This window comes from Geospiza fortis, unplaced genomic scaffold (genome assembly GCF_000277835.1).
Source record: "Geospiza fortis unplaced genomic scaffold, GeoFor_1.0 scaffold450, whole genome shotgun sequence".
NCBI classification, from domain to species: Eukaryota; Metazoa; Chordata; class Aves; order Passeriformes; family Thraupidae; genus Geospiza; species Geospiza fortis.
In genome coordinates this window covers 2,173,656-2,198,272 of record NW_005054416.1, presented here as the reverse complement: position 1 = coordinate 2,198,272, position 24,617 = coordinate 2,173,656, and the positions used below count along the sequence as shown (strand labels likewise).

The 24,617-nt window shown below is 47.2% G+C and overlaps 1 protein-coding gene across 1 annotated transcript in view; it reads right to left on the bottom strand.

Moving 5' to 3' along the window:
* Positions 1–4,561: 4,561 nt before the first annotated feature.
* The window catches only part of RMDN3 (regulator of microtubule dynamics 3), a 22,789-nt gene continuing 2,733 nt past the window's right edge, over positions 4,562–24,617 (bottom strand). Inside the window, exons 2-12 of the mRNA XM_031061514.1 lie at positions 23,486–23,711; positions 22,298–22,444; positions 18,696–19,134; positions 17,904–18,006; positions 17,043–17,103; positions 10,276–10,351; positions 9,454–9,531; positions 8,145–8,243; positions 7,491–7,544; positions 6,453–6,533; positions 4,562–5,900 (exon numbers count right to left, since the gene is read on the bottom strand). Coding sequence (XP_030917374.1) covers positions 5,847–5,900; positions 6,453–6,533; positions 7,491–7,544; positions 8,145–8,243; positions 9,454–9,531; positions 10,276–10,351; positions 17,043–17,103; positions 17,904–18,006; positions 18,696–19,134; positions 22,298–22,444; positions 23,486–23,711 — 1,418 coding nt within the window. The 3' untranslated portion in view covers positions 4,562–5,846. The remainder of the gene's footprint in view (positions 5,901–6,452; positions 6,534–7,490; positions 7,545–8,144; positions 8,244–9,453; positions 9,532–10,275; positions 10,352–17,042; positions 17,104–17,903; positions 18,007–18,695; positions 19,135–22,297; positions 22,445–23,485; positions 23,712–24,617) is intronic.

The following is a 24,617-nucleotide window of genomic DNA, read 5'->3' as shown; positions in this document are numbered from 1 at the left end:
GGCGGGCACTGGGATGCGCGGGCAGCGCTGGGATGGGCACGGATCAAGGGCTGCCCGCGGCTCCTGGGCCTGGGGCTGCTCTGAACGGGCCCCGGAGATGCTGCAGCCCGGACAGAGCCCCCTGACATCCCAACAACACCCCAAGGAACAGCTGCCATTGCCTGGGAGTGCTGCACGCTGGGCTTGCAGAGGAGCTCAGACAGCAATTCCCGGTGCCACCTCCTGGAGCTCCCACACAGCCACCAGGTACGTCCCAGCCACGCCAGTCCCTTCCCTTCCAGCCTGGGGACATCCTCCAGCAGCAGCCTTAAAGCCATTTTCCCTCAGAAATATCCCTGATTTATTACCCTGTAGATGAACTCAGATTTTGTCCCAAACTGTCCATTCCTCACCTTCATTTACTCTCCAAGTGTCCATTCAGTCCCCCATAGGTGCCCTGGTGATGCCAGGGAGGTCCCTTTGCGCACAGAATTCCCCTCACAGAAATTCAATCCCAAGCAAGGCCCTCGGAGATGCTTTAAAACAAAAGGTTAGAGTTAGATGAAGTTTTGTTTGGATGAAGTTTGGGGTTTTTCTGGGAGCCAGCTGGAGCTGCAGAACTGCTGGGAAGCTTGCACAGGTGGGTCACACTGCAGGTGCCCTGAAGGCAGGGATGTGCCTCCCTTTCCTCAGGGAAAAGAACTCCCAGAGGCCACTGCCGAGGCTCTGGAATGAGCTCAGCTCCTGCAGGGAGAGATGTCCTGCCCTGGGCACAGGGGCTGCCTCAGCAGGGCCGGGAGCGCGTCCGGCCCCGCCCTCGGCTGCTGTAAAACATCGGCTGGAGCCCGAGCCCGGGGCTGGAGTCCACGGAATTCCAGGGAACTCTGTCAAGGGCCCCCGGGAACACGGGTGGGGCTGGGGGATGGATAAATAGCCAAGGGTTATAAATAGCAAATGCTATGGAATATCAACCTGTCCTTGTCCTGATCCCCCTGAGCTTCCTTGGAGCCTCTGCTGGTTCCTGGCACAGCTGGTGTTCAATAGGCAGCTCTGTGTGGGAATATCCATGCTGCAATGACTGGGAGGTTATTCCAGCAGGGAATACTGAGCTATAGCTCTAATTCATCTAAACAGCAAAGCTGAACCCCAAATCTGGGCACTACACAGGGAACAATCTTTGTGCTGCCCTGCCAGCCAAAGCCCTGGGCTGGGAAATTTCAGCAGCCAAATAGATCTAAATGATCTAAATGCCAGCATCCCCCAAAGGGACAATCCAATCACCTCAATTTGCTCCCAGAGTATCCATTCTGTTCCCCACAGGTGCTCTGGTGACACCAGGGGGGTTCCTTTGCCCACAGGGCCTTTCTCCTGCCCCTCTCCAGCCCAAGGCCTCTTCTCCCTTCCCCACCAGCTGCTGCCAGGGAAGGAGGACACAGGGAGTCCGGAATTTACCTCAAAACAGTCCTTCCCTCACCTGGAGATTACCTGAGATTTCCCCCCCAAAATTTTCCCTGTCTGTCCCCTTCTGATTTCCTCACTTTTTACAAGAAAGCATTCTTTCTCTAATCTGGAGATTACCACAAACTATATTCCCATTATTTTCCCTACCTGTCCACTCCCTATTACCCCATTTCCACCCCAATATTTTCATTCTTTACCCTACAGATGCTTTCAGTTTCCCTCCCAGTAATTTCCCTACCTGTCCATAACTGATTACCTCAGTTTACCCCATCAAGCGCATCCTCTCTGCTACAGATCACCTCAGATTTTACCCCTGAAATTTTCCCTACCTCTCCACCACTGAGTACCTCATTTTTACCTCAAAATATTAATTTTCTACCATGGAGATTCCCTCAAGTTTTACCCTCCATATTTACTCACCTGTCCACAGCAATTCCCTCAGTTTACCTCAGAATGTTCCTGCTCTCTCCTAGAGATAATCTGACATTTTAGCCCCCAATTTTCCCTCCCTGCCCAGTACTGATTACCTCCTTTTCACCTCAAAATATCCATTGTTCCCTCTACAGATTAACTCAGATTTTATTTCAGAATGTTCATTTTGCCCCTATTTACCAACTAGATTTTAAAACCAAACCCACACAGGTTGTCTCTTATCCCCAAAATGTTCATTCTGTCCCCTGCAAATTATGCCAGATTCTTTCCCAAAACCACTTATTATTCCTACATAATTACCTCAGGGTTTGCCCCTGAAATTCTGCCTAATGTTCACTACTGATCATTTCTACCTCAAGATGTTCATTCTCTGCCCTACAGATCTTGCCAAGTTTTACCCCCAAAATTTCCTTGCTTACCCCCTGTGACTGCCTCAGTTTATGTCAGTGTTCACTCTCTCCCTTGAGATTACTCCAGTTTTACTTCCAAAAATTTCCTTACCTGTACATAACTTTTTACCTCATTTTCACCTGAAAATAGTAATTCTCAACCTTAAGATTATTTCAAGTTTTACCCCCTAAAATTTCCATCTACTACTGATTCCCTCATTTTTCCTTCAATATAGTCATTTTCTATTATGTAGCTTCTCTCAAGATTTACACCCCAAATTCTCCATCTGTCTACTACTGATAATCTCATTTTTACCTCAAAATGTTCTCTGCCCTACAGATTATTTAATATTATTTTTGCCCCTCAAAATTTCCCCATCTGCCCACAACTCATTCCCTCACATTACCTCAGTATGTTCATGCTCTCCCCTAGAGATTATCTCAGATTTAGCCCCCAAATTTTCCCTACATGCTCAATACTCATCACCTCATTTTCCTCTCAGTGTTCATTCTCTACTCTTGAGATTTTGTCAAGTTTTGGCTCCAAAATTTTCCTTACTTAAAAATGAGTACCTCATTTTTACTCCAATATATTCACTCTGTCCCTTACAGATTGCATTGAGTTTTACCCCCAAAATTTTCCTTCCTGTACAATACTGATTAGCTCTTTTCTATGCCAAAGATTTGCATTCTCTCCCCTAAACATCACCTCAGCTTTTCCCTCAAAAATGCCACCTTGCTCCCCTTGACATCCCCTCACATTTTCCTACACAAACAGTTCTTGTGTCCCCTCTCAACTGCCCCAGGTTTTCAGCTAAAAATGTCACCTCTGTCCCCTCTGAGTTACCCCAGGTTTTCCCTATTAGGAGCTGCAAGGAATTCAGGCAGGGCAAAGGACAGCAGGGAATTCTGTAAATTCCAAGGCAGAAAGAGAAGATCTACCAGCAAAGGGGAAAGGTTTCAGAAAACTTTTCTGCAATTACTAATTAATAATTCTTTCCCATTCCCAGTGAGAAGAATATGAACTCACCACCACTGAGGCCTGGCAGTTCCCTGCAGTGAGAGCTCAGTGCACATCCACAGAGGCAATTCCAGCATCTAAAAGAAAGAAAAGAAGAAAAAGGTTATTCCTTCTCTTTCAAAGTTATTTTTAGTTCTCAGACCCAAACCACCCTTTGCCCTTGATTTTGGCTGGGTGACTCCTGAGCAGTGGGCACAGGTCCTGTCATTCATGCTGATGGGAGTGATGCTTTCTGGGGACATCAGCTGATTTCCAAAGTTCACTGCCTGCCCCATGCCTGATCTGCACAGGAGAAAACCTCTTGCATGAAGGGATTTTGCTCCATCTAATCCCATCTGCCCAGGCTGTTCCATGTGGATGTTGCCAGGCTGGGGCAGCACAGGCAGACACAGCTCTCAGCTCTCTCTGCTCCAAACACAGCTCTGGGCTCTTTGCAAACTCCTCTGCTGCGAGGTTTTCTCCAGGAGAACTCAAGGAATGGCTCACAGCAGGTGGAGATTAAATTATCACACAGGGAAGTAGAGGATAAATATTCCTGTAAGAGCCTTTGGGATCTGCTGGGCTGAACTGGGAAGGGGACACTCATTCCCTGCAGTGCCAATGCACAACAACCTCCAACACAAAGCACAGACTGTCAGGTGGGGTCTGAAAGCACCACTTGCACAAACCTCGTTGTTGTTCTTCCTTCCAGGCACTTCTGCAATCCAGCCCTGAAGCTGAGAAGCCCAGAAGCTCTGGAGTCTGTCTGCTCTGGAACAAAAGGATCCTCCCGGGGGTGAGGCACATTCCCAGCAAACGCTCCCAACAGGCACAGAGGCCCCACTGGAGCTCCTGTTGGGGCTGGGAAGGGCTGCCAGGAGGACACGGCCCCCAGGGGGGTGGCAGTGGCAGTGACAGCAGCAAATTGCCACGGTCTGATGGCACAGCAGAGAGACAAAGGCCACAGGGGGGACAGAAACTCTCGGGGTGCACAAAATGCAGCATCTGTGACCCTGATCCTGCCTGGGCTCAGCGTGGGGGGCCAACCCCCCCAGGGTCAGCACTGCCCTGCCCTGGACCAGTCCCAGACACTGCCCCAGCTCCCAGCTGCTCCCGGGGCTGCCACCACATTCCTGACAAGGTGACAAAGGCCACAACTGCACTGGCACGAGCACAGGCCCATCACTCCATCCAGGTCCTCCAAATCCTCCCAAAGCTCCCCATCTGTGCTTTGGCCAGTGCCTGCCCCCCAGCCCTGCAGCATCCAGACCTGCAATCCAGGAAGTTTGAATGCTGGAGATCTGCTGCACTTCTCCCCTTCAGTGTTATTTTCAGGAAGTAACAAACCCACCAGAGTGCAAGGGGAAAAAAGGTGATTTAAGGAATGTTTTACTCACACGTTCCTCACTTTACCCCTCACAACCACCCCAGCATGAAACAGACATTCAGGAATTAGTGTTCAGTAGCTGCCATTGGAGTTTTAAGGAATACCAACAAAGCCTTGATAAAGATGTGGGGAATTCCACAACAGGTTTTCCTTCACCATCCGTGTCAGCACCCAGCACAATTCCCTGTTGCTGTTTGGTCCCCAGGAGCTGCAAGAGGAATGTCAGTCGTGGGCTTCACCTCCTCGGCGTTGCCTCGTTAGTCCAGGAGATAATTAATTCAAAGAGAATTCATCTGGTCAGTGGCAGAAGATCATCACAGCGAAACATCATCCTTGCCACAGGGTATTCCCACCCCTGTGGGCAGTTCCCTGATCAAGAACTACTTCCCAAACTCAGTCATTCCATTTAAACCACAGCAGCACAGTTTGGAGGGAAGTTTTCAGCCTTGTGTGACCGAAGACAGAAACATCACTGGGAGAAAATCCTGAAGTTTAAAATCCTATTCCTCACTTTTTTGACCAATGAACCTCTTAAAATCCAGTCTGGATTGTGCAGAAAAGTTCCTTGGTCCCACTTGGAAACTGATCTCCCCAAAACCCATTAAACAGTTATTACAAGTGATGCCATTAATTAGTATGGAAAAGACAATACAAATAAACTGGAAAAAAATTTGGCTTAAGTTTTCCTCAGGAATGAATTGGGAGCTCACCAGCAAGGATTTCTGACAGGTAGAGAGTGTGATAGAAAAGATATATGTGCATATATATATATATATATAATATATATATAAATAAATATATATATATTTATACACACACACATAAAAAAATATATAATACATATTTATATCATAAAGTATCTATCTCCAATACATCTGCCATATATATATATATACACACACACATCTATATAATCACAAATGTTTTTACATCACAAACTCTACCTATAAACATTCCCCCCTTTTTTTCAGGAATGTAACATTTTTAGGGATCCTAAAATCAAACACATGCAGTGCTCTGCAAAGGAAAATAAATCACTCTTTTATCCCATTAATGCCAAGATGTTTTCCTGGATGTGCTGCTGGGTGTTTTCCTCTAAGCTCTCGTTGCTTATCCATGAAGTGTACTTGGAATTGTCAGGATGATGAAATCCATTTGGAATTTTACTGTCTCTGCAGTGGGATGAGTTTTTCCAAAATTATTCCTTACAGACTAAGCGCATCTCCTCAAGTTCCTTCTCACTTTCTGCATCCTGGAAATGCAAGAGGGAAATTCATAAACGTACAGCTTTTAAAACAAATACAGAACACCATTTCCATTATTTTCCTTCAAACCAGCTTTTAAGCATATTGTGGAGTCCTGGTATGGCTTGGGTTGAAAAGGACCTCAAAGCCCATCCAGTTCCTGGGCAGGGACACCTTCCATAGCCCAGGTTACTCCAAGCCTTGGACACTTCCAGGGATGGGGCAGCCACAGCTCCTCTGGGCAACCTGTGCCAGGGTCTCAGCACCCTCACAGGGAAGGATTTCCTTCTAATACCTGATCCAAGCATCATCTCTTTCCATTTGAGGCCATTCTCCCTTCTCCTGTCATTCCAGACCCTTGCAAACCGTCTCTCTCCCTCTTTCCTGTCACTGGAAGGCCACAATTAGGGCACCACAAACTTCCCAGCCCAATTCTCCCAGCCTTTCCTCATGGCAGAGGTGCTCCATCCCTCCCAACCAACTTGTTGTCCCTCCCTGTGGCTGCAGTGGCCCAGCTGGGATGTCACAGGGTGGAGCAGAGGTGCAGAATCCATTTTTACCTCTTTGGTGTACCCTGGCAGCTCCGCGGCGAGGTCCATCCACAGCACTGCCGCCGAGGCGTTCCCGAGGTCCCTGTAGCACTGGGAAGGGAAATGCCCATGGGAGAGGGGTTAAATGGGAGAAAACAGACAGCAAATGGAACTGGGCACTGCTAAAAAGAGCTGTTTCTGCCTCTTCACCCTTTGCACTGGCATCTCCTGCAGTATCCCTCTGCCACCACACCTCAGAAGCGCCACCAGATCTTGAAATACTAAATATATTTCACTCTTTCTTTTTGGGGAAGGAGACTGGGTTTTGTTTGGACATTTTAAGGTGCCCCTGTGGTTTTCACCCTTTTCAAAGCTCTACTTTGATTTTCAGTTGGTGTTTCCCCTCCTCCTCACACCATTTTCTCCACAAAACCTCTCTCCTGGGACCACAGTGTTCCCCAGCCTGCTGAAAATGTAATAAATATTATCTACAGGAGTCTCAGGTCCCAAAATAGGCATGAAATATTCTCCATGTGACCAGCACCTGGGGCACAGTGATCCCTCTGGGAACAGGAAGATTTTGGGTGCCCAGAGAGTCGTGGGGGTGTTTGGAGACCATGAAATTCACCCAGGAAAAGGAAGTGGGTACTAAAATCCCCTCAGCAAGAGGGCTCAAGACTCCCATGCTGGACAGGGAAAGAGAAAAGCTTTATCCTTTACTTCTCCCCATGATTCTCTGGCTTTATCACCACAGAAGTCGTGGTGGGGAAGGATTAAACCTCCAGCCCATAGCTGCCAAGTCACCGTTCCTGCTTTATACAGAATTTCATCTGTTAAAAACCAGGGATGCTCCACTGGCTGACTCAAAGGCAAAACCCCTGAATTTTAAAGCCTCTGTACAAGGTGATTTGGCCTAAAAAGATTTAAAAGATAAAAGGAAATATTATCATCCTATAAAATTTTGCTCCTGCATGGAGTATTTTCCACCTGGTCAGCACTTTACAGCCAAAGGTGATTTTTAATACAAGTATTTCTTACCCTCTGAACAAACAAGAAGTGAGTGGTTACCTTGGCAATGTAAACTCTTCCTGCTTTGGAAAATCCAGGGCTCAGCTCCTCGACCTACAGGAACAGAGGCAGGGTGTGACAGGGAATAGCAGACATTAGGATATGCAAGGACACAGTTAATTCTTACTTCAGGCTCATTGCAGCTTTTAAAGAAAAAAAAATAGATGGCAGGAAGGAGAATCCTAATAAATACATAAAGCACTATGCCCCTGAAACCTTCAAGCAATTGTCTGGAAAAGTTTGAAATGGACAAGTCAGCCAGGCTTTAAGTAAAATATTCTGAGGGAGGAGCTGCCAGCTCCCAGACCCTGGAAGCACAGCCCAGATGTATCCAGTACTGAGCAAGGAATCACTGTGCAGCCTTAGAAAGGAAAACCAACCCCCTAAACCAATTCTCAACACTTTGGGCTGCAATTCTGACACCTTCAACATCCCATTCTTCTATCTGGCTATTCTGGAATGGACACTTCTCATCAGCTTTCCTTCCACCCAGGTCCTAGGCTGTGGGGAAGCACCAGGGAGGGATCCAAGCAGCCCAGTGCCATCCCTGTGAGCTGTGCAGGTCAGTGATGCTGTGAGCTGTGCAGGTCAGTGATGCTGTGAGCTGTGCAGCTCAGTGCTGCCCCTCCCCGGCCCATTCCCACCTTTCCTTACCCTCAGGAAGTTCTGCAGCGCGTCCTGCACCGTGGCTGTCAGGGGAGCCTCGAACAGCGCCGACACCGTCCTCTTCTCCAGCCAGCCCAGGTGGGCAACCTGCACAGACAAAAGGGCAACCTGGCCTGTCCATCCAACACCAGCACAGGAACAAGGGCTTGCCCACTCCCTGGGAGCTGCTCCTGCAGCAGGGAGGAAGCCAAACCCCTCAGCAGTGTTGGAATATTCCCATGGAGTATCCAAGTCCAGCCACAGAATTTAAACCCGATTTGCTTTCCCTTGTCCCAGGTCAGTTTTTGCAGTTCCCCACATCTGGGACATGGATGGCCCCAAATCCCAACCTGCCACGCTGCAGCCACACCAGTCCCCACCCATGTTCTCCCTTCTCCCAGCCTAAACCTTCCACAGGAACCTGCTCCCCTCCACCCTGTGATTCCTGGGGAGAGGCAGGCTGGAGCCTTCCCGCCAGATAATCATGGGATCATTTAGCTTGGAAAAGTCCTCCCAGCCCATGGAGGCCAACCTGTGACAATCCCCACGTTGTCACCCAGCCCAGAGCACTGACTGCCACCTCCAGGCATTCCCTGAACACCTCCAGGGATGGGGACTCCACCAGCTCCCTCTGACAATACCCTGTTTAATCCTGTACAATTCCAACGATGCAGACTAGATGAAGCACTACTATACTTCTCCACCTGTGGTTTTATTCCACAGCTTCAGCAGCTCCAGGCTGAGCATGAAGGAAGGATCTTTTTCCAGGAAGAGAGCCAGGAGCTCCCAGCAGTTCAGCTCAGGGCTGCTCTGTAATTCCCACTGTCAATTATCCCAGTTACAATCCCTGCACTGTGGCTCCATTCCCAAAAAAGTGCTTTCCAATGGCACAAATGGAACAGCAACAGTCACTGTAGACTTTTATTCCCTTTTTTAGGCTCTAAATCTGATTGAGAGCTTGGCATTTGACTCCAAGCTTTTCCCTGTCAGGAAGCACAAAGTAGCTGGCACATGCTGCCAGTGCTCCAATTCTGTGTGTGGCAGGGGCAGGGGGACACATGCAACACATCACACACCAACACTACGAGCAGAAGCTCCTCAGATGGCCTTGACCACATCCCTGTGTGCTCAGAGCATGCAGGGAAGGTTGTTTTTATCAAGCAAAGCGCTGGGAACAGGAAAGGAGCTTGCAGCTCAGGCTTTTCCTAACCCACCCTTTGCCATTTCCCCTCCCATGCCACCAGCAGTGACTAAAGCCCCAAGCTGGAGCTCTGAACCCTTCAGAGGCTGCCCAGGGGCTGAGAATAAACTCTCCTACCTGGTAACACCACCTTCCCAGCAGATAGTAGAGCTGTGGGTCCTGTGGCTTCAGGGCAATGGCTTTGTCAATGTGTTCCTGTGGGAAAGCAGCACCAGCACGTGTCACGTCTTTGTCAAAAGCAAGTAAAATACCCACCAGAGCAGGGGGAGAAAGAGGAAAGGAAGGAATCAACAACTTAAGTGTTAAAATTAGACTGGATTCAGTGAGCAAGGAAAAGCAGCATTTCTCCAGCCTCAGGGACAGGAATTTCTGCACACACACACACACAAAGAAGCTGCCCTGCATTTTATTCCTGCTCCAAAGCTCTGCCATAACCTCACTTATCGTGCCAAAGGCTGATGGGGAAACAATAACCTGTGGCCTGTTCCATGAACATCCTTTTTCCCTGGAACATCCACAAGGCATCATACATCACTCCTAGTAATAATACTAGGAATTAAAAAAAGGGAATCTGAGGCAAATGAAATCCTCTTTGAGCAGTTACTGCTCCCTGGGAGGGTGTAGGTTGCTCACAGGCACATACTGCAGACAAGCTGGTGCTGTGTGTTGTAACCACACAATAATTCCATGTTTCAAGCTCTAAGACTCATCCTTTACCTAAATTCATTTGCAAGATTTTTTTTCTTTTCTGCAGTTACAGTGTCTAAAACTGCAGAGTCACTCCCAAAAGGCATGGCTGGAATCAGCCTCCTCATCCCTGGCACCTCTGAAATCTACTGCTTCCCTCAGAAGAACTGGAGCCAATGTTCCCAATTTCCTGCTGCAGAAATGAGTGTTGTTTGATACTCACACAAAGCCCAGCACCTCCTGGCCACTCACCTTGAAAACATATCCAGCCTGGATGCGCTTGGGAATGCTCTCCTGCTCCGACACCTGCCCACAAAGGATGGCAAACCTGCATGGGGAGACACCTGCATGAGCCACCTGGGGCTGAATCCACACTGAATCCTCATTTCCCTGCTGTCCATGGCTGCACAAGGAAGATCTACAAGTGCTCAAAGCCAGGCTGGACAGAGCTTGGAGCAGCCTGGGATAGTGGAAGGTGTCCCTGCCCATGGCAGGGGTGGAATGGGATGAGCTTTAAGGTTCCTTCCAACCCAAACCATCCCAGGATTTTGTGAAGTGCATTAAAGCTTCACACCTTAGTGGGGAAAACAAGGAATACAGCATATCCCTCACAGGGAAGAGACAAAAGCAGCAAAAATGTAGCACCCAGGAAGGAAGGAGCCGGAAGGATGAGGCAGCCAGAGGGGTTGGGTGTCACACAAACTCACTGCTCTGATGGCTAAAAACCAGGAGCAGCACACTTCCACACTGGAATTGTTTCTCTGAGCAGGGAAAGCTGTGCCAGGACCCAGAGCAGGGCAGAGTGAAGTTACTGCAGCAAGAGGCAGACTAAGAGCAGCTCTAATCAACTACAGGGCACAGCAACCTCCTTACACACAGCCCAGCTGCAGCACACAGGGCTCTACTTCCAGGGAAACACTTGGAAAACCTACCCTCATCCTGCAGCTGGGAAACAGAATGACACATGCTCAGTGTTGAAAGTGCAAAGCCATTTAGTTTTGTCCAGTGAGAGACCTTGAGTTGTGAGCCTGAGAAGCAAGGCCCCAGCAAAAGCAGTTATTGCACGAGCTGTGAAATCCAAGGTTAATTCCCTGTGGATTTGCACCCTCCCACCTCACCTCCTGCACCACAGTGGTTCAAAGTTTCCATCCCTGCATCACTTCCCAAGAAACAACAACAGCTCAGAGAGCTCTCAAATGGGGCAGAACCTGCAGATGGCAGTTTGGCCTCTCCTATCCTGCTTGGGCTCTGGGAGTGGAGGACATTTCCATCCCTTCTCTGAGTTTGGTTCAAAAAATATCAAGTGGAACAGAGAGACAAATCAGGAACATGGCTCATTCTTGCAAAAAATGAAACTGAAAAGCAGAAAGATGCAAATAAAAATCCCCTTTCCTACACCCACACCCCATTGCTGCTACAGATACCAATATCCCAAAGCATCCTTTGGGATGATTAACCACAGCAGATGTGCAGGAATTTGTCAGGAGACCTTTAAATCTCCAATTACACTTTCCTCAGAGTCACAAAATCCCACAAATCCCCTCACACCTCACTGCTCCATTTCCAGTGTGTAAGCTACAGCACAAAGTCACGATTCCTGAACAATTTAACATTTTGCCTTAAATCCCTTCCTTTAATTTGTCAACTTTCTTGTGGAAAAGCTCTAGATCAGCTCTAAAATTCTTATTTTTCATGGTAATGGAAAGGATTACCAGATCAGTGGGTTATGGGACAAAAATCTTTTCCTGTTGCTGGGACTCCACAGCCCCACTCTGTTGTGTGCAGATGATGGAGTAAGTGTTTTTAGGATCTTCTCCAATTTGTTTCCCAGCCTGGACTAAACATCCCCAACCACAACATGACAGGGCTTGAGAAATACAAGCCAATAAAAAGCTTATTTTCTAAGATCGTGAGATAAAATATTCCTAGACAATAAATCACACAGTTGCTTCATGTCAAATATAAATTCCAGGATTTTTTTAACAGCCTGGTGAAATGTTGATAAAGAAGCCATAAAAGCAGCAGTAAATTAAATTTCAGTCCTATTTTGGTGCTATGAAATAAACTAAAAAATAGATATGGAAAGAGACACCTGATCTGATTTTCACTGTATTCCCAGGAAAGATGATTCTTCCCAACCCAGCTTTGCTGATCCCAGGTTCAGGGCCACTGGACTGTGGGGGATTTTCACACCCACAACTCTGCACTTCTGGGATTTTAGGCTCTGCTTTCTGCTGTTCTCTCCCCTGCTTGCTCAGCTTGGCAGGATGGAGTCATTTATTCCAGCTCATTCCACGGGATGCCTCGGGCTGAGCATCACCAGAGCACTGTGGAGGTGCAGGGGGGGCTGAACAGCAGCACCAGGAGAGATTAAAATAATGATGATGGAGATTTTCATCCCCTGTAACCACTGGGTGCCCTATGCATTACTGCTCAGATCCATCCAGAGCTTTCCTTAGGATATCTCTTGATTAATTAGTAGCCAGACTCCTCATTAAGCTGCTGACACACCAGGAATCTCAGCTCAGGATTTCCGCATTTATTAAAAAAATAAACTCTGTGGAAGGAGGAACCCCCAGCTGACAGAGCCTGATCTTCCAGTTTAAATCCCCAGGATTTAAGGACTTTTTGGGTTCTGCATTCTGACTTCCCTAGAAGCAGGACTCTGCCATGGAATACAGAGCAGCACCTCCCCTCCACAGTCAGCTAGCCCAAACACAGCTCTTAGCTCTTCTAACCACCTCCAAGACAGTTTTCCCAATATTTTGTGAGCATTCCCAGTTTTTTACCTTCCTGTGCACTGGGTAGATGTATGTGAGTCCCTGCACTTGAGTAAGGGGACGGGGAATTGGCAGGCAGGTATTTAGACTGCAACAACTAAAAATTAAAATAAGAATTTATGTGGGAATTAGTGCTTTGGGAGAGACAGCAGAATTCCCAGTGACTCCACCTGAAATTAATGACCAGCTGATCCTGAAGAGGTTGGGAAAAAAAAGCTTTGGCTCTTCCAAGGGGAGACAAGATGGAAGGAAGAAGTGAGGGAGGCTCATGTTCCCTCCCTCCTTACAGCCCACAAACATCCATATGGGAGAGCTCCTGGATTCTAGATGTTCACATTTCTGAATTCACCTTCCAGGGCAGACAAGTCAGGGGGCTGTATTCAGACAGCTCTAATTCCATGTTATTTTCCCTCCACTACATTCTGAACTATCTCCTAACACCTATTCTTACAGTTGCTCCTGCCCCATATCACACTGACAGCAAATTCCCTGTTTCATCTGCCTGCAGAACAGAAAATGCTCAGCTCATAAATTCAGAATCTGGCTCAGAACTGGCCAGATCTGGGCAATGACTCAGCAGGAGTGAAATCCTGAAGCAGTGCCAGGTGTTAAATGAAAGCCACCCCCCAGGCATATCCGGAATGCTGGGACTTTTCAAAAATCCAGGATCTGCCCACGGACAGCCAGATGTACCCACAGAACTGAAAAGGGCTGGTGATGAGCATGTTCCACCACACTGCCAGACTTTCCAGAAGAAAGGGCACATTCTGGAGACTCATCCAAGCCAATCCCACTTTTCCAAAACACACAGGATAACCCCAAGGGGGCTGGAGCTTAAGATTCCTCCCACAGCCAGGGCTTTCAGCAGGCAGTGCTTAATTTCCAGGGCAAGATGTCCAACTCAAACTACAGCTCCTGACACAGCACCTGCACCATTTTCCTCAGGTTTCTCTGAAATCCCTCTGGTTGCACTTCCAGTATTACTTTTAGCAAGAGGAATGGAAGCCAAGGCAAATCCACAGCTCGCTCTCCTCTCCTGATCCCTAAAGCTGCTGCCCTGTGCTTACAGCTGTGCTGCAAACACCCACAGGGAATGGGCTGGGAATTCTACAAGGCCACAGTTGTTTCTCAATTCATTTCTGAAAGGTCTGTGCAGCCACTGATGCTCCATCCATCCATCCATCCATCCATCCATCCATCCATCCATCCATCCATCCATCCATCCATCCATCCCTAAAAGAAAGAACAGACTTGGGACCTTGCTCTGTCCTACTCAAGAGCTGAAATCAGTTTAAATGGACAAAAGCTCCACCTGCTCAGGGGTCTTTGACAATCACAGCAGAGAAGGGCTCTGGTGTCCAAATCCAAGGTAAGAACCAGGTCATTGTAAGTCAGGAGCAGAGAGGCTCTAAGGTGATTCCCTGTGAATCCCTCACTTCCCACACACAGATCTACTCCTAAGGCACTAAATGCATTTAATGCCCAACACAACTCCCACATTTCCCAAGGGAACATCCCAAGGGCAGCATGGGCTGGATCAGCCCCCCTGGACAAGGCTGGCTTGTCTGTGCAGCCCTGACCAAATTCCTGCTCCATTGTGCCCAGAGATGGCTCCCTTGGCACCGGCCAGCGTCCAACAGCACCAGCCACAAGCAGAGCTTTGTCCCACACTCCATGGCCAGGGCAGAGCCATGAAAGCCTCTCCTTTGTGCTCAGGCAAGTCCCAAAGCCAGGCCAGACAAGCCCCACACACTGCTCTCTCTGGCACTCCTGAGAAACCACTTTTCCTCCTGCTGTCAGATCCTTCCAAGCCCAAAAGGAGCTGTAGCCAGCAGTACAGCTTCCCAGCAGAAATCCTTCCCTTCCCCAGTTATTTTCTTTCTTTGTTTCTTTAAAATATCAGTGGTGACTGAACAACAACAAGGCACTGAGGGGAGAAATCCTTCCTTGAAATGGTAACTGTAGGAAAAGTACCTCTTGTCTTCCTCAGCTCCTCAAAGAACTGGGAATGGTGTGGGCAGCAGGAGGAAATAACAAGCACAAAACACAACGAATAAGCACCAAAAGCCAGCACAATTTCATCTGAAGGAATCCACAAACTTTCAAGAGGCAATTGATAAAACAGAAAATCAACATGAAATGATAAACACAGAGAAAAAACTCAGCCCAGGAATTCCTGCACCACCAGGCTTCACACAGCCTGTGTGGAGAGGCAGCATAATAACTGGGAATATTTCCATTAAAGTGGCCATTTGGGATGCAATGGGAAAGAGAAAATGATGGTGTGTGCTGCTGTGTGTAGAAGAAAGAATGCAAAGAACCATCACACCAGCACAAAGCCATGCCACTCTCCCAGCTTGTGTCCTGCACTGAATCCCTCCACTTTTGTCTGAAAAACTACAAGGAAGAGGGAGAAGGATATTGGAAAGACAACATGGGTGGTGAGGGATAATAAATTATTCCCCTGTGACAGAAGATAATAAAGGATTCTTCAGCAAGGAAATTAGTCACTAGAGAGAAATATGACAGAACAAAACTGTAATTTAAATAAATGTGAACAATGTTCCCTGATCGCTTCCCCCAAGAGCTGGGGCATCAAATCCACCCAAAAAAGCTTTAAAACCTCTGCTGCTTTTTCTCCCCAGGGTAAATTCAATTAGCATAAAGAAAGACTGCAATTAAGCCAGCTTGTGACCACTTCAGAGCTGGGAAGGGAATAATTTCCTGTTCTATTCGTGGCAGAAAATAGTAATTTGTGTGCTGATAAAGGGAGTTACATACTCACTCCCAAGAAATCCCACACCTCCCACATGCTGCTCTGCTGCTTCCTTCCTCCAGCTGCCCTGGAGAATTGGAAACAAGATGTAGCTGTGCAGGAAGGAGCCTTATCCCTGTTTGGGAAAGGGGTCTGAGGGACCAAGAACTGTCCCAGACTTGGAATTCCAAGGCAAAACTGTCAACATTTGGACACTGGAATAGAACCTGGCTTTGTAAAATACAAATTTTAAGATTCACCTTGGCAACTAAACCCCATTCATTCAAAGATGTTAAGCCAGCAGGTAAGAGCCCAGCACCATGATCTGCTGGAGAATTTCCTGCTCCCAAATTCCTTCTTCCAATCAAAGCTTTAATTGAGAGCAGTAATTCATTACCAACAGATGAAATACAGTTTTAGGATGATAAAGGCACTTATTCAGATGCAGTAGTTCAAAACAATCCTTCAAGGAAATCTACTCCTTGCAAGAGCACAGATCTTGTTTGGCAAAGACACTCAGCAACCTCTTTTCCAATAGTTTTCATTAAAGAAGAAAAAAAAAAAGCCTTTTATTCTAATTTAAGTGCTGTCAATCCTTCAGTGCAACTGCTGACAAACACCATTCACAGAGGAATTCACCAGAGTAACAGAAAAGAAACAGAAACAGTTCCCTTATCTCCAAATACCTGTGCCACTCCTCAAACTCTCTTTTGGAGTAATTTTTATAAAGGCCATGTAAAAATCCCCCATAAGAGCTGGAAGCACAGCCTGCTCATCCAGGCTGCTGAAGGCAGCAAGGTCCTTCCCCCTCTCCTGCCTCCTTCCCTGAAAGTCTGGGCAGAAATGTTGGTCACCACTGCCTGGCTGAACTACAAATCATCTCTTCTTTTAGCATGGAACAAATACATAAAATATCTCTGTTTAAATAAAAAAGAGCCACGTGCTGCTGTGTCCCTACATGTCCAAGCCAAGGGCCCTGCAGGGGGACGAGAGCAGAGCCAGCAGTGCCAGAAAACATTTCCAGGAGACTCTAAAAGCCTTTCTGCTGAGAGTGATGGATCTCCTTCCTCCAGAATTAAGTGGAAAATAGGGAATTTGGCAGAGCACCAAGCTCACACTCCCAGGCCTGGCTGATGGAGTCAAACACATCCCCTCTTGCCTCAAAAGCAGCTCCATCTGGGAGCTTTTCCTCCAGAACTCTTCAGAGAGAAATTCATAATTAAGTTGCTGTAAGATACCCCAAATTTATTCCCACCATCACAACCAAACCTACTGTCTGTCAAGTTATTCCTTACACCAAGTAAGGAAAGCTGTTAAAAATGGCTTTTTATGGAAAAACACCACCAGTGTGGCACAGTGCAAGTAACAGCAAAGAAGTTTGTGGGGGGTTTGTATTTTATTTTTTTTAACTGCAGCTCAGCTCACAAAAAACTCCAGGTCCTTTTCCTATACTTCTTAAAAGCAAGAAGTAAAAAGTCACTTACCACTGGTGGCACTCAGCACTTTGATCCCAATTCTGCAAGGTAAGTTCCAGCTCTTCCTTCCCTGGAACAAAAAAAAGTAGTCAGAGGTAAGAAATTCAGTTGCTTTCTATCCCAGTATCTTTCTCTGAGGCTGTCAGAGTAACAGAACAGCATAAAAGTCATATATTAGTCAATTTGGTAATGCATTTGGCTTGGAAACATCCATACATAATTTTATCCTCTGGCAGGTTCAAAAGGCTGAAAACTAAGCACCTATTGATGGCTGAAAGGACAATATAAAACTTAGAATTCCATGTTCAAATGGCTCCACTGATTCCCAGAAAAGAGTAATTATATTAGCTACATCATTAAGTAACTCTATTTAGTTATGTGCATATTAAACAAGACAGAAATTATTTAAACTAATATCTTTTATTGCACATCTTAACTGTAATAAAGATTATTTTTTTCTCTATTCTGACTCACCTAAAATCTTGCAGATACCTTTGAGGTAGTAAAGAACAAAGAGGGAATGAAATTAAAGAGAATTTAAAAATAGGTATTGTTTTTATATCTGTACGTGCTGGCAACAGAGAAAATCCAGTGTGCTACAGCAAAGCTTGTTTATTTTATATTTATGGTTTATTTTAGTATCACAGAGAAATGGATGACAGGTTTGAGAAACAACTTTCCCAGCTCTAAGCAGGTCTCAGCCTGTTTAGACTCTTTCACAAAGCTCCATTTTTAAACAAAAAAATTAGTTTAAAGCGTTGCTTCCCACCAGATTCTAGGGAAACCCAATAAAACCACGGCCCTGCTGGCAGCTGGAGGGGCTGTGCAGCTGAGTGCCAGCCCTCCTTTGGGGCAGCAGGAACTCCTTACCCCCTGTGGCATAGGACCTCCTCTCATCCTTGTCCTCTGTCAGCTCCCACATGTCGCAGTGCGCCCGCGCCAGGCGCCACAGGAACTCCCGCTGCCCCGCGTACTGCAGGGAACACAAACACCCCACAGCAGGTCAGCACCACGGCTGAGCAGGGCACTCACAGCTCAGGTCATGCAGGGATCTTTCTAAGCCTTAAAATGCCCCAATTCCAAAGGAAGCACAGTGGAACCACAGCGAGGGCGAGTTTAGAACTCAGTGCTGCAGAAGAGTTCCCTGAGCTGGGAGCTGCAGGGGCACCTCCAGTGCTGTGCCCAGCTCTGGGCTTCTCAAGTCAGAAAGACAGTGAGGGAGGGGATGGGGCATGTCCAGGGAAGGGAACAGAGCTGGGGGGACTCAGCCTGGAGAAAAGGAGGCTCAGGAGGGACCTTTTCCCTCTCCACAACTCCCTGACAGGAGGGGGCAGTCAGGGGCATCTGGGCTCTGCTCCCAAGGAACAAAGGATAGGACAAGAGGAAATGGCCTCAAGTTGTGCCACAGCAGGTTTAGGTTGGACACCAGGAGGAATTTCTTCCTGGAAAGGGTGGTCAGGCAATGGAAGGGGCTGCCCAGGAAACGTGGTAGAGTTCCCATCTCTGGAGGTGTCCAAGGAATGACTGGACATGGCACTCAGTGCTCTGGGCTGGGTAACAAGGTAGGGATCATTTCCAGGTTGCACTTTGAGAGAAGAAACCCCTCCTGACATCCAAGTAGACCCTCCCCCAGTGCTGGAAAATACAACAAGGCACCTATACCGCCAGCTTGTTGTTGAGGAGCAGCTGGAAGCCCTCTCTCCTGTCCTGCTCATCCCCGCTGTGCAGGCGGTCAGCCTGCTCCAGGAGCTGCCCCAGCCCCTCCTCCAGCGAGATCTCTGGGGACAGAGGGCTCTGATCCTCGAGGGGCAGCTCCACCGAGTCCCCGATGGTGTCACAGCTCTCATCCTCGGGGGGCAGCTCCAGCGAGTCCCTGTGCAGGCTCCTCACGATGTCACAGCTGTCACCCTCGGGGGGCAGCTCCAGCGAGTTCCTGTGCAGGCTCCTCACGATGTCACAGCGGTCATCCTCGGGGGGCAGCTCCAGGGAGTCCCTGCGCATGGTCCTGACGGTGTCACAGCTCACCTCGTCCTCGCTCTCCCGCTCCGACTCCCGCTCCGACTCCCGGTCATAGTCAGACTCAGCGTTGGCCGTGGTGTAACTTTGGGGGAAGAAAACATCACCAAAGTGGTTTGAGGAAAGGAGAGGAAGAGTATCTTGGCTTATCCCAGAGAAAACTGCACAACCCAAGTGTCCCACACAACCTCGTTTCTCATATCACCCTCAGAAAGCTGAAGGATGAAGGTGACAACACAGTTAAGTCCCAAGTTTTGTCTCACAGTTAAGTCTCAGTTTTGAGCAACCTGCTCTATGGAAGGTGTCCCTGCCCAGGGCAGGGGTGGCACTGGATGAGTTTTAAGGTCCCTTCCCACCCAAACCATTCCAGGATTCTAATTGTCCCCACCTCCCCTGCACACCCTGTCAGCTCTTCCTAACCGTGATTCTGTAAAGCTCAGATCAGAGCTGCTGAAAATAGAGAAAATTAAGCTCCCCCAGCATTAAAGCTGGGAATTTAAAATTTGAAATTTGAACCAGGGCTACACAGTGATACCACAGTAGGAGGGAGTCTACTTACAGAGCTGATTCCTTTTCAAACAAGACTATCTGTCTTGTTTGGAAAGGAATCCAATCCTCACTTTGACCTGCAAGCTCTTAACTACAGAACAAGCACAAATCAGCCAGTCATTTCAAAATGTGCACTTGAACACAGGGCCATTGTTGATTTAAGTCAGTAACTGCCCAAGAGAACTTGAGCAGTTCTGCTGGATCTGAGTTCCCTGCACTCTGGGGGCACTGGGTACCTCCAGCTGTGCTTCCCTGTGTCCTGGCTGATTGCTCCTCCCAGGGACAGCCCTGTGGCCCTGCCTTTTTCTGGGGACACAGATATGTGACCACAGCCCCTATCTGAAGGAGGCAGTGACAGGGCTTTGCCCACACACAGATAACAAGACACGTTTGGCTATCAAAGCTTCCTGAGAACCATCCCTAATTCTCAGGAATTCCCCTCTCTGCTCCCTCCAACCCTCACCCAGACTTTCAAAACCCCACCACGTTGTCCTGAAACATTCTAAGGCAAGAAATAAAGCATCAGCCTCACACTGCAAAGGCAGCAAAGCGAGGATGCCATGCTGGAGATGACACTGAATTAATGGACAACCAGCACAAGGGTAGGTGACTCTGGCACAGCTCTGCCCCAGACTAAAACTCTCATTTATTTACATTTCTTAATATTAATGACATTATTAGTTCTCTAGACCACCCCATTTCCAGTAACTACACACAAACTCCTCGAATTCCCTCATTTCCCCATCCTAACGCCCAACATTTTACTGGCAGCTGCCAAGATTTCAGCCCTTCAACTCAAAAACCAACCGTGTTTTCTGCCAGACAGCCCCTACAAGATTCTGCCAGTTCAAAAAGACAAGGGAACTCAAAGTTTTCAGGGAGATTAAGGGATTTAGGTGTTATCAGCCTGTTTTCCTCAGTTTACAACGATGGAAAGCTCTAGAATGCTTTAATATGGCAATCCTGAAAGAAAACAGCCCATGGGAAGAAGAGATGAAGAAGCCCAAAACCACACAGGGAAATTAAGCAGTACAACCCCCCTGAAAACTCTTGGGAGATTTTTGGGAATTGTGTCTGAAATTGGAGAAGCTGCTCATGCCCACGTGGTTCACAAAATAAAGCTGAAACTGGGGGTTCTCTGTTCTGAATTCCACTGAAAGAATTCAGCAAGGAACACCCAGCTGAAATCCATGTGCTGGCAACAGACTCATTCCTCCTCCCAGTGCCTGCTCCAAAGCTTCAATAGGTTTTTCCAAAATTTACATTTCCTACTCTGAAAATGCTACTTTTCAAAGACATTCACATCCCTAGCAGACAACACTACAGGAAGCTGGTCCTGGCCTGACTGATATTTTCACACCTCTCTGTGTAGGACCAAAGTGAGGCATTACCCAAGATTCCAGTTTTAAATCAGGTGAGAGCTGCTAATCCACCAATCTCCACACTGGTCATTACAGCTAATTACAGATATTAATTAAAAGGTAAGGACTCTACCAACCATCTCTGGATTCCCAATAAATTAATGAGGTTTTGCAGTGAAATACACCCCTGTCCCCTCAGGAGGTGCCTTTTCTGTAACTCTGAATTCTTAGCCTCTGTCACAATTCACAAATTTCTATGATTTAAGAACAGCCAGGGCTGGGATGTGCGGACAAACCCCCTTTTCCAGCAGGTTTACACAAACCATTATCCCCTGGTGACTCAGTGCATCTGCTGTTACCCAAACACCCAAGCCCTGCCTTGAGCACCAACTCCACAGTTCTAAAATCTGTTCTGCAGCCTTGTTACCTATTACACCACCATGAATCACTCCCTCCCTAATTCCCCTCCCATCCCAACACCCACCTGAGCTGAATGAAGCTCTATAACCCCAATGATATCACCCTCACCAGCTCCAGTTATTAGAGACAAACATCGGCTTAGGGCAGTCCCAAATCCCTGTCCTTTGTCCTGACAGGACAAATCCCTGCTGAAATGCCAGCTGGCACCATCCCTCAGAACATTTGGCTGCCCAAATTCCCCCTGTAATGCTCCCACTGCTCTAAAATCCCTCTTTAAATGACATTTCATCCCAAATACTCTGGGAAAATGTATATAGCAGCACCACCTGTTTTTGGACACACTTCCATACCCCAAAAGCTACAGAAGTGGTCAAATTCAGGCACAAAGGAGCAGCATTGCCTCAGAAAATCAGCAGTCACAGGTGCAGGAGAACTTGTTACCTGTCTTGCTATAGAACCTGCAGCTATACTGGCATTTTTAATGATGTTCTTACACTACACAGAATTTTCTGTCGTGTGCAGGGCCAGGAGTTGGACTTGGATGATCCTCCTGGGTCCCTTCCACCTCAGGATATTCACTGATAAGATGATTTGATCATTTTAATATAATATAACATAAATTGTCTGGAAATTTGATTTTTAAACTCTCTCACTCCGTTGCCAGGCTGGACTCATACTTCCCTTCCTTCTGCAAGGTTCCTTAATCAAATTGTTTCTTTAAAACCCCTCAAAAATTTTTTTTCCTTCTCTTAAAGGATCATTTTAGATCTCTCAGTCTGGCCCTGGCAGTACCACACTTACTGTAACAAAAGCAAATTAAAACAGGCTGTAGGGGAAGAAAATTCCCTTCTTTACGTTCTAAACTGCCCAGATGTGGCACCAAATCCCCTAAAACATCTGTCCCAGTGCCCTGCTTACCCCCCTTCACTCTCTCCATCATCTGTGTTGGGATTCCTTGAGCTGGTGGTGAAATAAATGGAGCTGGAGCCTGTGGAGTCACTTCTCTCCCTGGAGAAGGGGAACTTCCTCCGGCGAGCCACGCGCTGGGTTTCTTCCAGGTGGGTCCTGCAGGGAGAGAAAAAGGAAGAGAAATAAATATTTGCTAGTGAAATATCTGCCATTCCCCTTCTCCTCTCCAGCAGACTCCACCCAATTCCCTTTATAGGCAAAGAATTCCCAAGGTGGTTAACTCCTGTTTATACGAAGTCAAATGGAGCTGATGTTGTACTCTGTATAATACATATAATATATTTTAATATATTATATATATTTATATATAACTATATATTATATATTATACTATATATAATATATACTATATAATGTATCTAATATAATGCATTCTATAATATATATGATATAATATACAATTATATCATATATATAAGGTATCATATATAATTAAAATTATATATAACATAATGTATTATTGTATTATGTATTAATGAATTATTATTATATAATATACATACATTATACAATATATCTATTATACATAATGTATATAATATAATGTATTATATATTATATTTTATATATATTATGTGTTTATATTATCATATATAACATATTATATATATAAAGTATATATATGATATACATTACATATATACACATTATATCTATTACATAGGATATAAAGTATATTGTAAAGGATACAATATACAGTTATATAATATATATTATACATATAATGTACAATTAAATAGCATATACTATATAATATAATGTATCTAATAGAATATATCTGCAGGTAAACAAATCCTCTTTCATGGAAAACCCATGGACAATCCTTAGAGAATCCATAGATGCGATGTTCATCCAACCCCTGCAACAGGAACTGGAGTGACAGAACAGGTTCAGACTGGAAGAGGGGGAAATTTAGGTTGGATTTAGGGAATGGATCTTTCCCTGTGAGGGTGTGCAGCACTGCAATGGACTTCCCAGAGAAGCTGTGGCTGCCCCATCCCTGGAAGTGTCCAAGGCCAGCCTGGGCTAGAGGAAGGTGTCCCTGCCATGGGTGGGTGGGCTCTGAGGTCCCTCCCAGCCCAGGCATTCCCAGCTCCCGGGATGCTGTGGCTGTTTCCCAGCAGAGAGGGGCAGTACCTGACTTCCCCCACGATCTCCACGGCCAGGTCCTGCAGGCTGTTCCGCAGCTCCTCCACCTCCTTCCTCAGCTCGGCCACGTTCCTCACCACGAAGTCCAGGCGCTCCAGCAGCTCCAGCTGCTCGTCCTGCCTCAGCAGCAGGGGGCTGGGCACGGCTCCATCGGCGGCTCCAGCTCCCCCCACCGGGAGCAGCGCCCCGGGCACGGGCACGGGCACGGCCTTGCCTGCAGCACAGCACAACGAGGGTCACATCCCACATCCCAGCAGGAAAGGATTCCAGGGGGAGGGAAATGTGCATGGCTCTGCTGCAGGGCAAGGCTGGGAGAACTGATTGCTCAGCCTGGAAAAGTGAAGGCTCTGCGCTGACCCAACTGCCCCTTAAAGGAGTCTGAAGGAAAAATGGAAGAGAGACTCTTTGCAAGGGTCTGGAGTGATAGGACACAGGGGAATAACTCCAAACTAGAAAAGAGGAGATTTAGATGGGACATGGGAAGGAATCTTTCCCTGTGAGGGTGCTGAGGCCCTGGCCTCAGTGTCTGCCTGAAGTGTCCAAGGCCAGGCTGGATGGGGCTTGGAGCAACCTGGGCTAGGGGAAGGCGTCCCTGTCCAAGGCAGGGGGTAGGACTGGATGAGCTTTAAGGTCCCTTCCCACCCACACCATTCCAGGATCCCATTATTCTTTGATCACTGTGAAAAGCACGGTTTCATTTTCTGTTCCTGAAATTTTGCACAGACGTGGAAGAAACCCAGCAAGTTCAGGGTTCCAAACCAGCATTTCTAAAAGCCCAACACTCCAAACCTCACTTCCCCCTATTCCAGCCCCACTCCCCCTTATTCCAGCCCTGCTTCCCCATTCCATCCCATCCCGTTCCCCACACTGAATCCCTATTCTCCCCTACTCCAGCCCCATTTCCCGCAGTACAACCCCACTCCCCCCGTTTCAACCCCATTCTTCCAACTCTAATTGCGTTTCTCCCTACTATTCCTATTCCAGCCCCACTCGTCTCTATTGCAACCCCATTCCATTTCCTCCATTCCAGCTCCGTTCCCCCTATCCCATGTGCCCCATTCCAGCCCCATTCCTCTCTATTCCAACCCCATTCCCCGCATCCAGACCCGGCTCCCCCGCC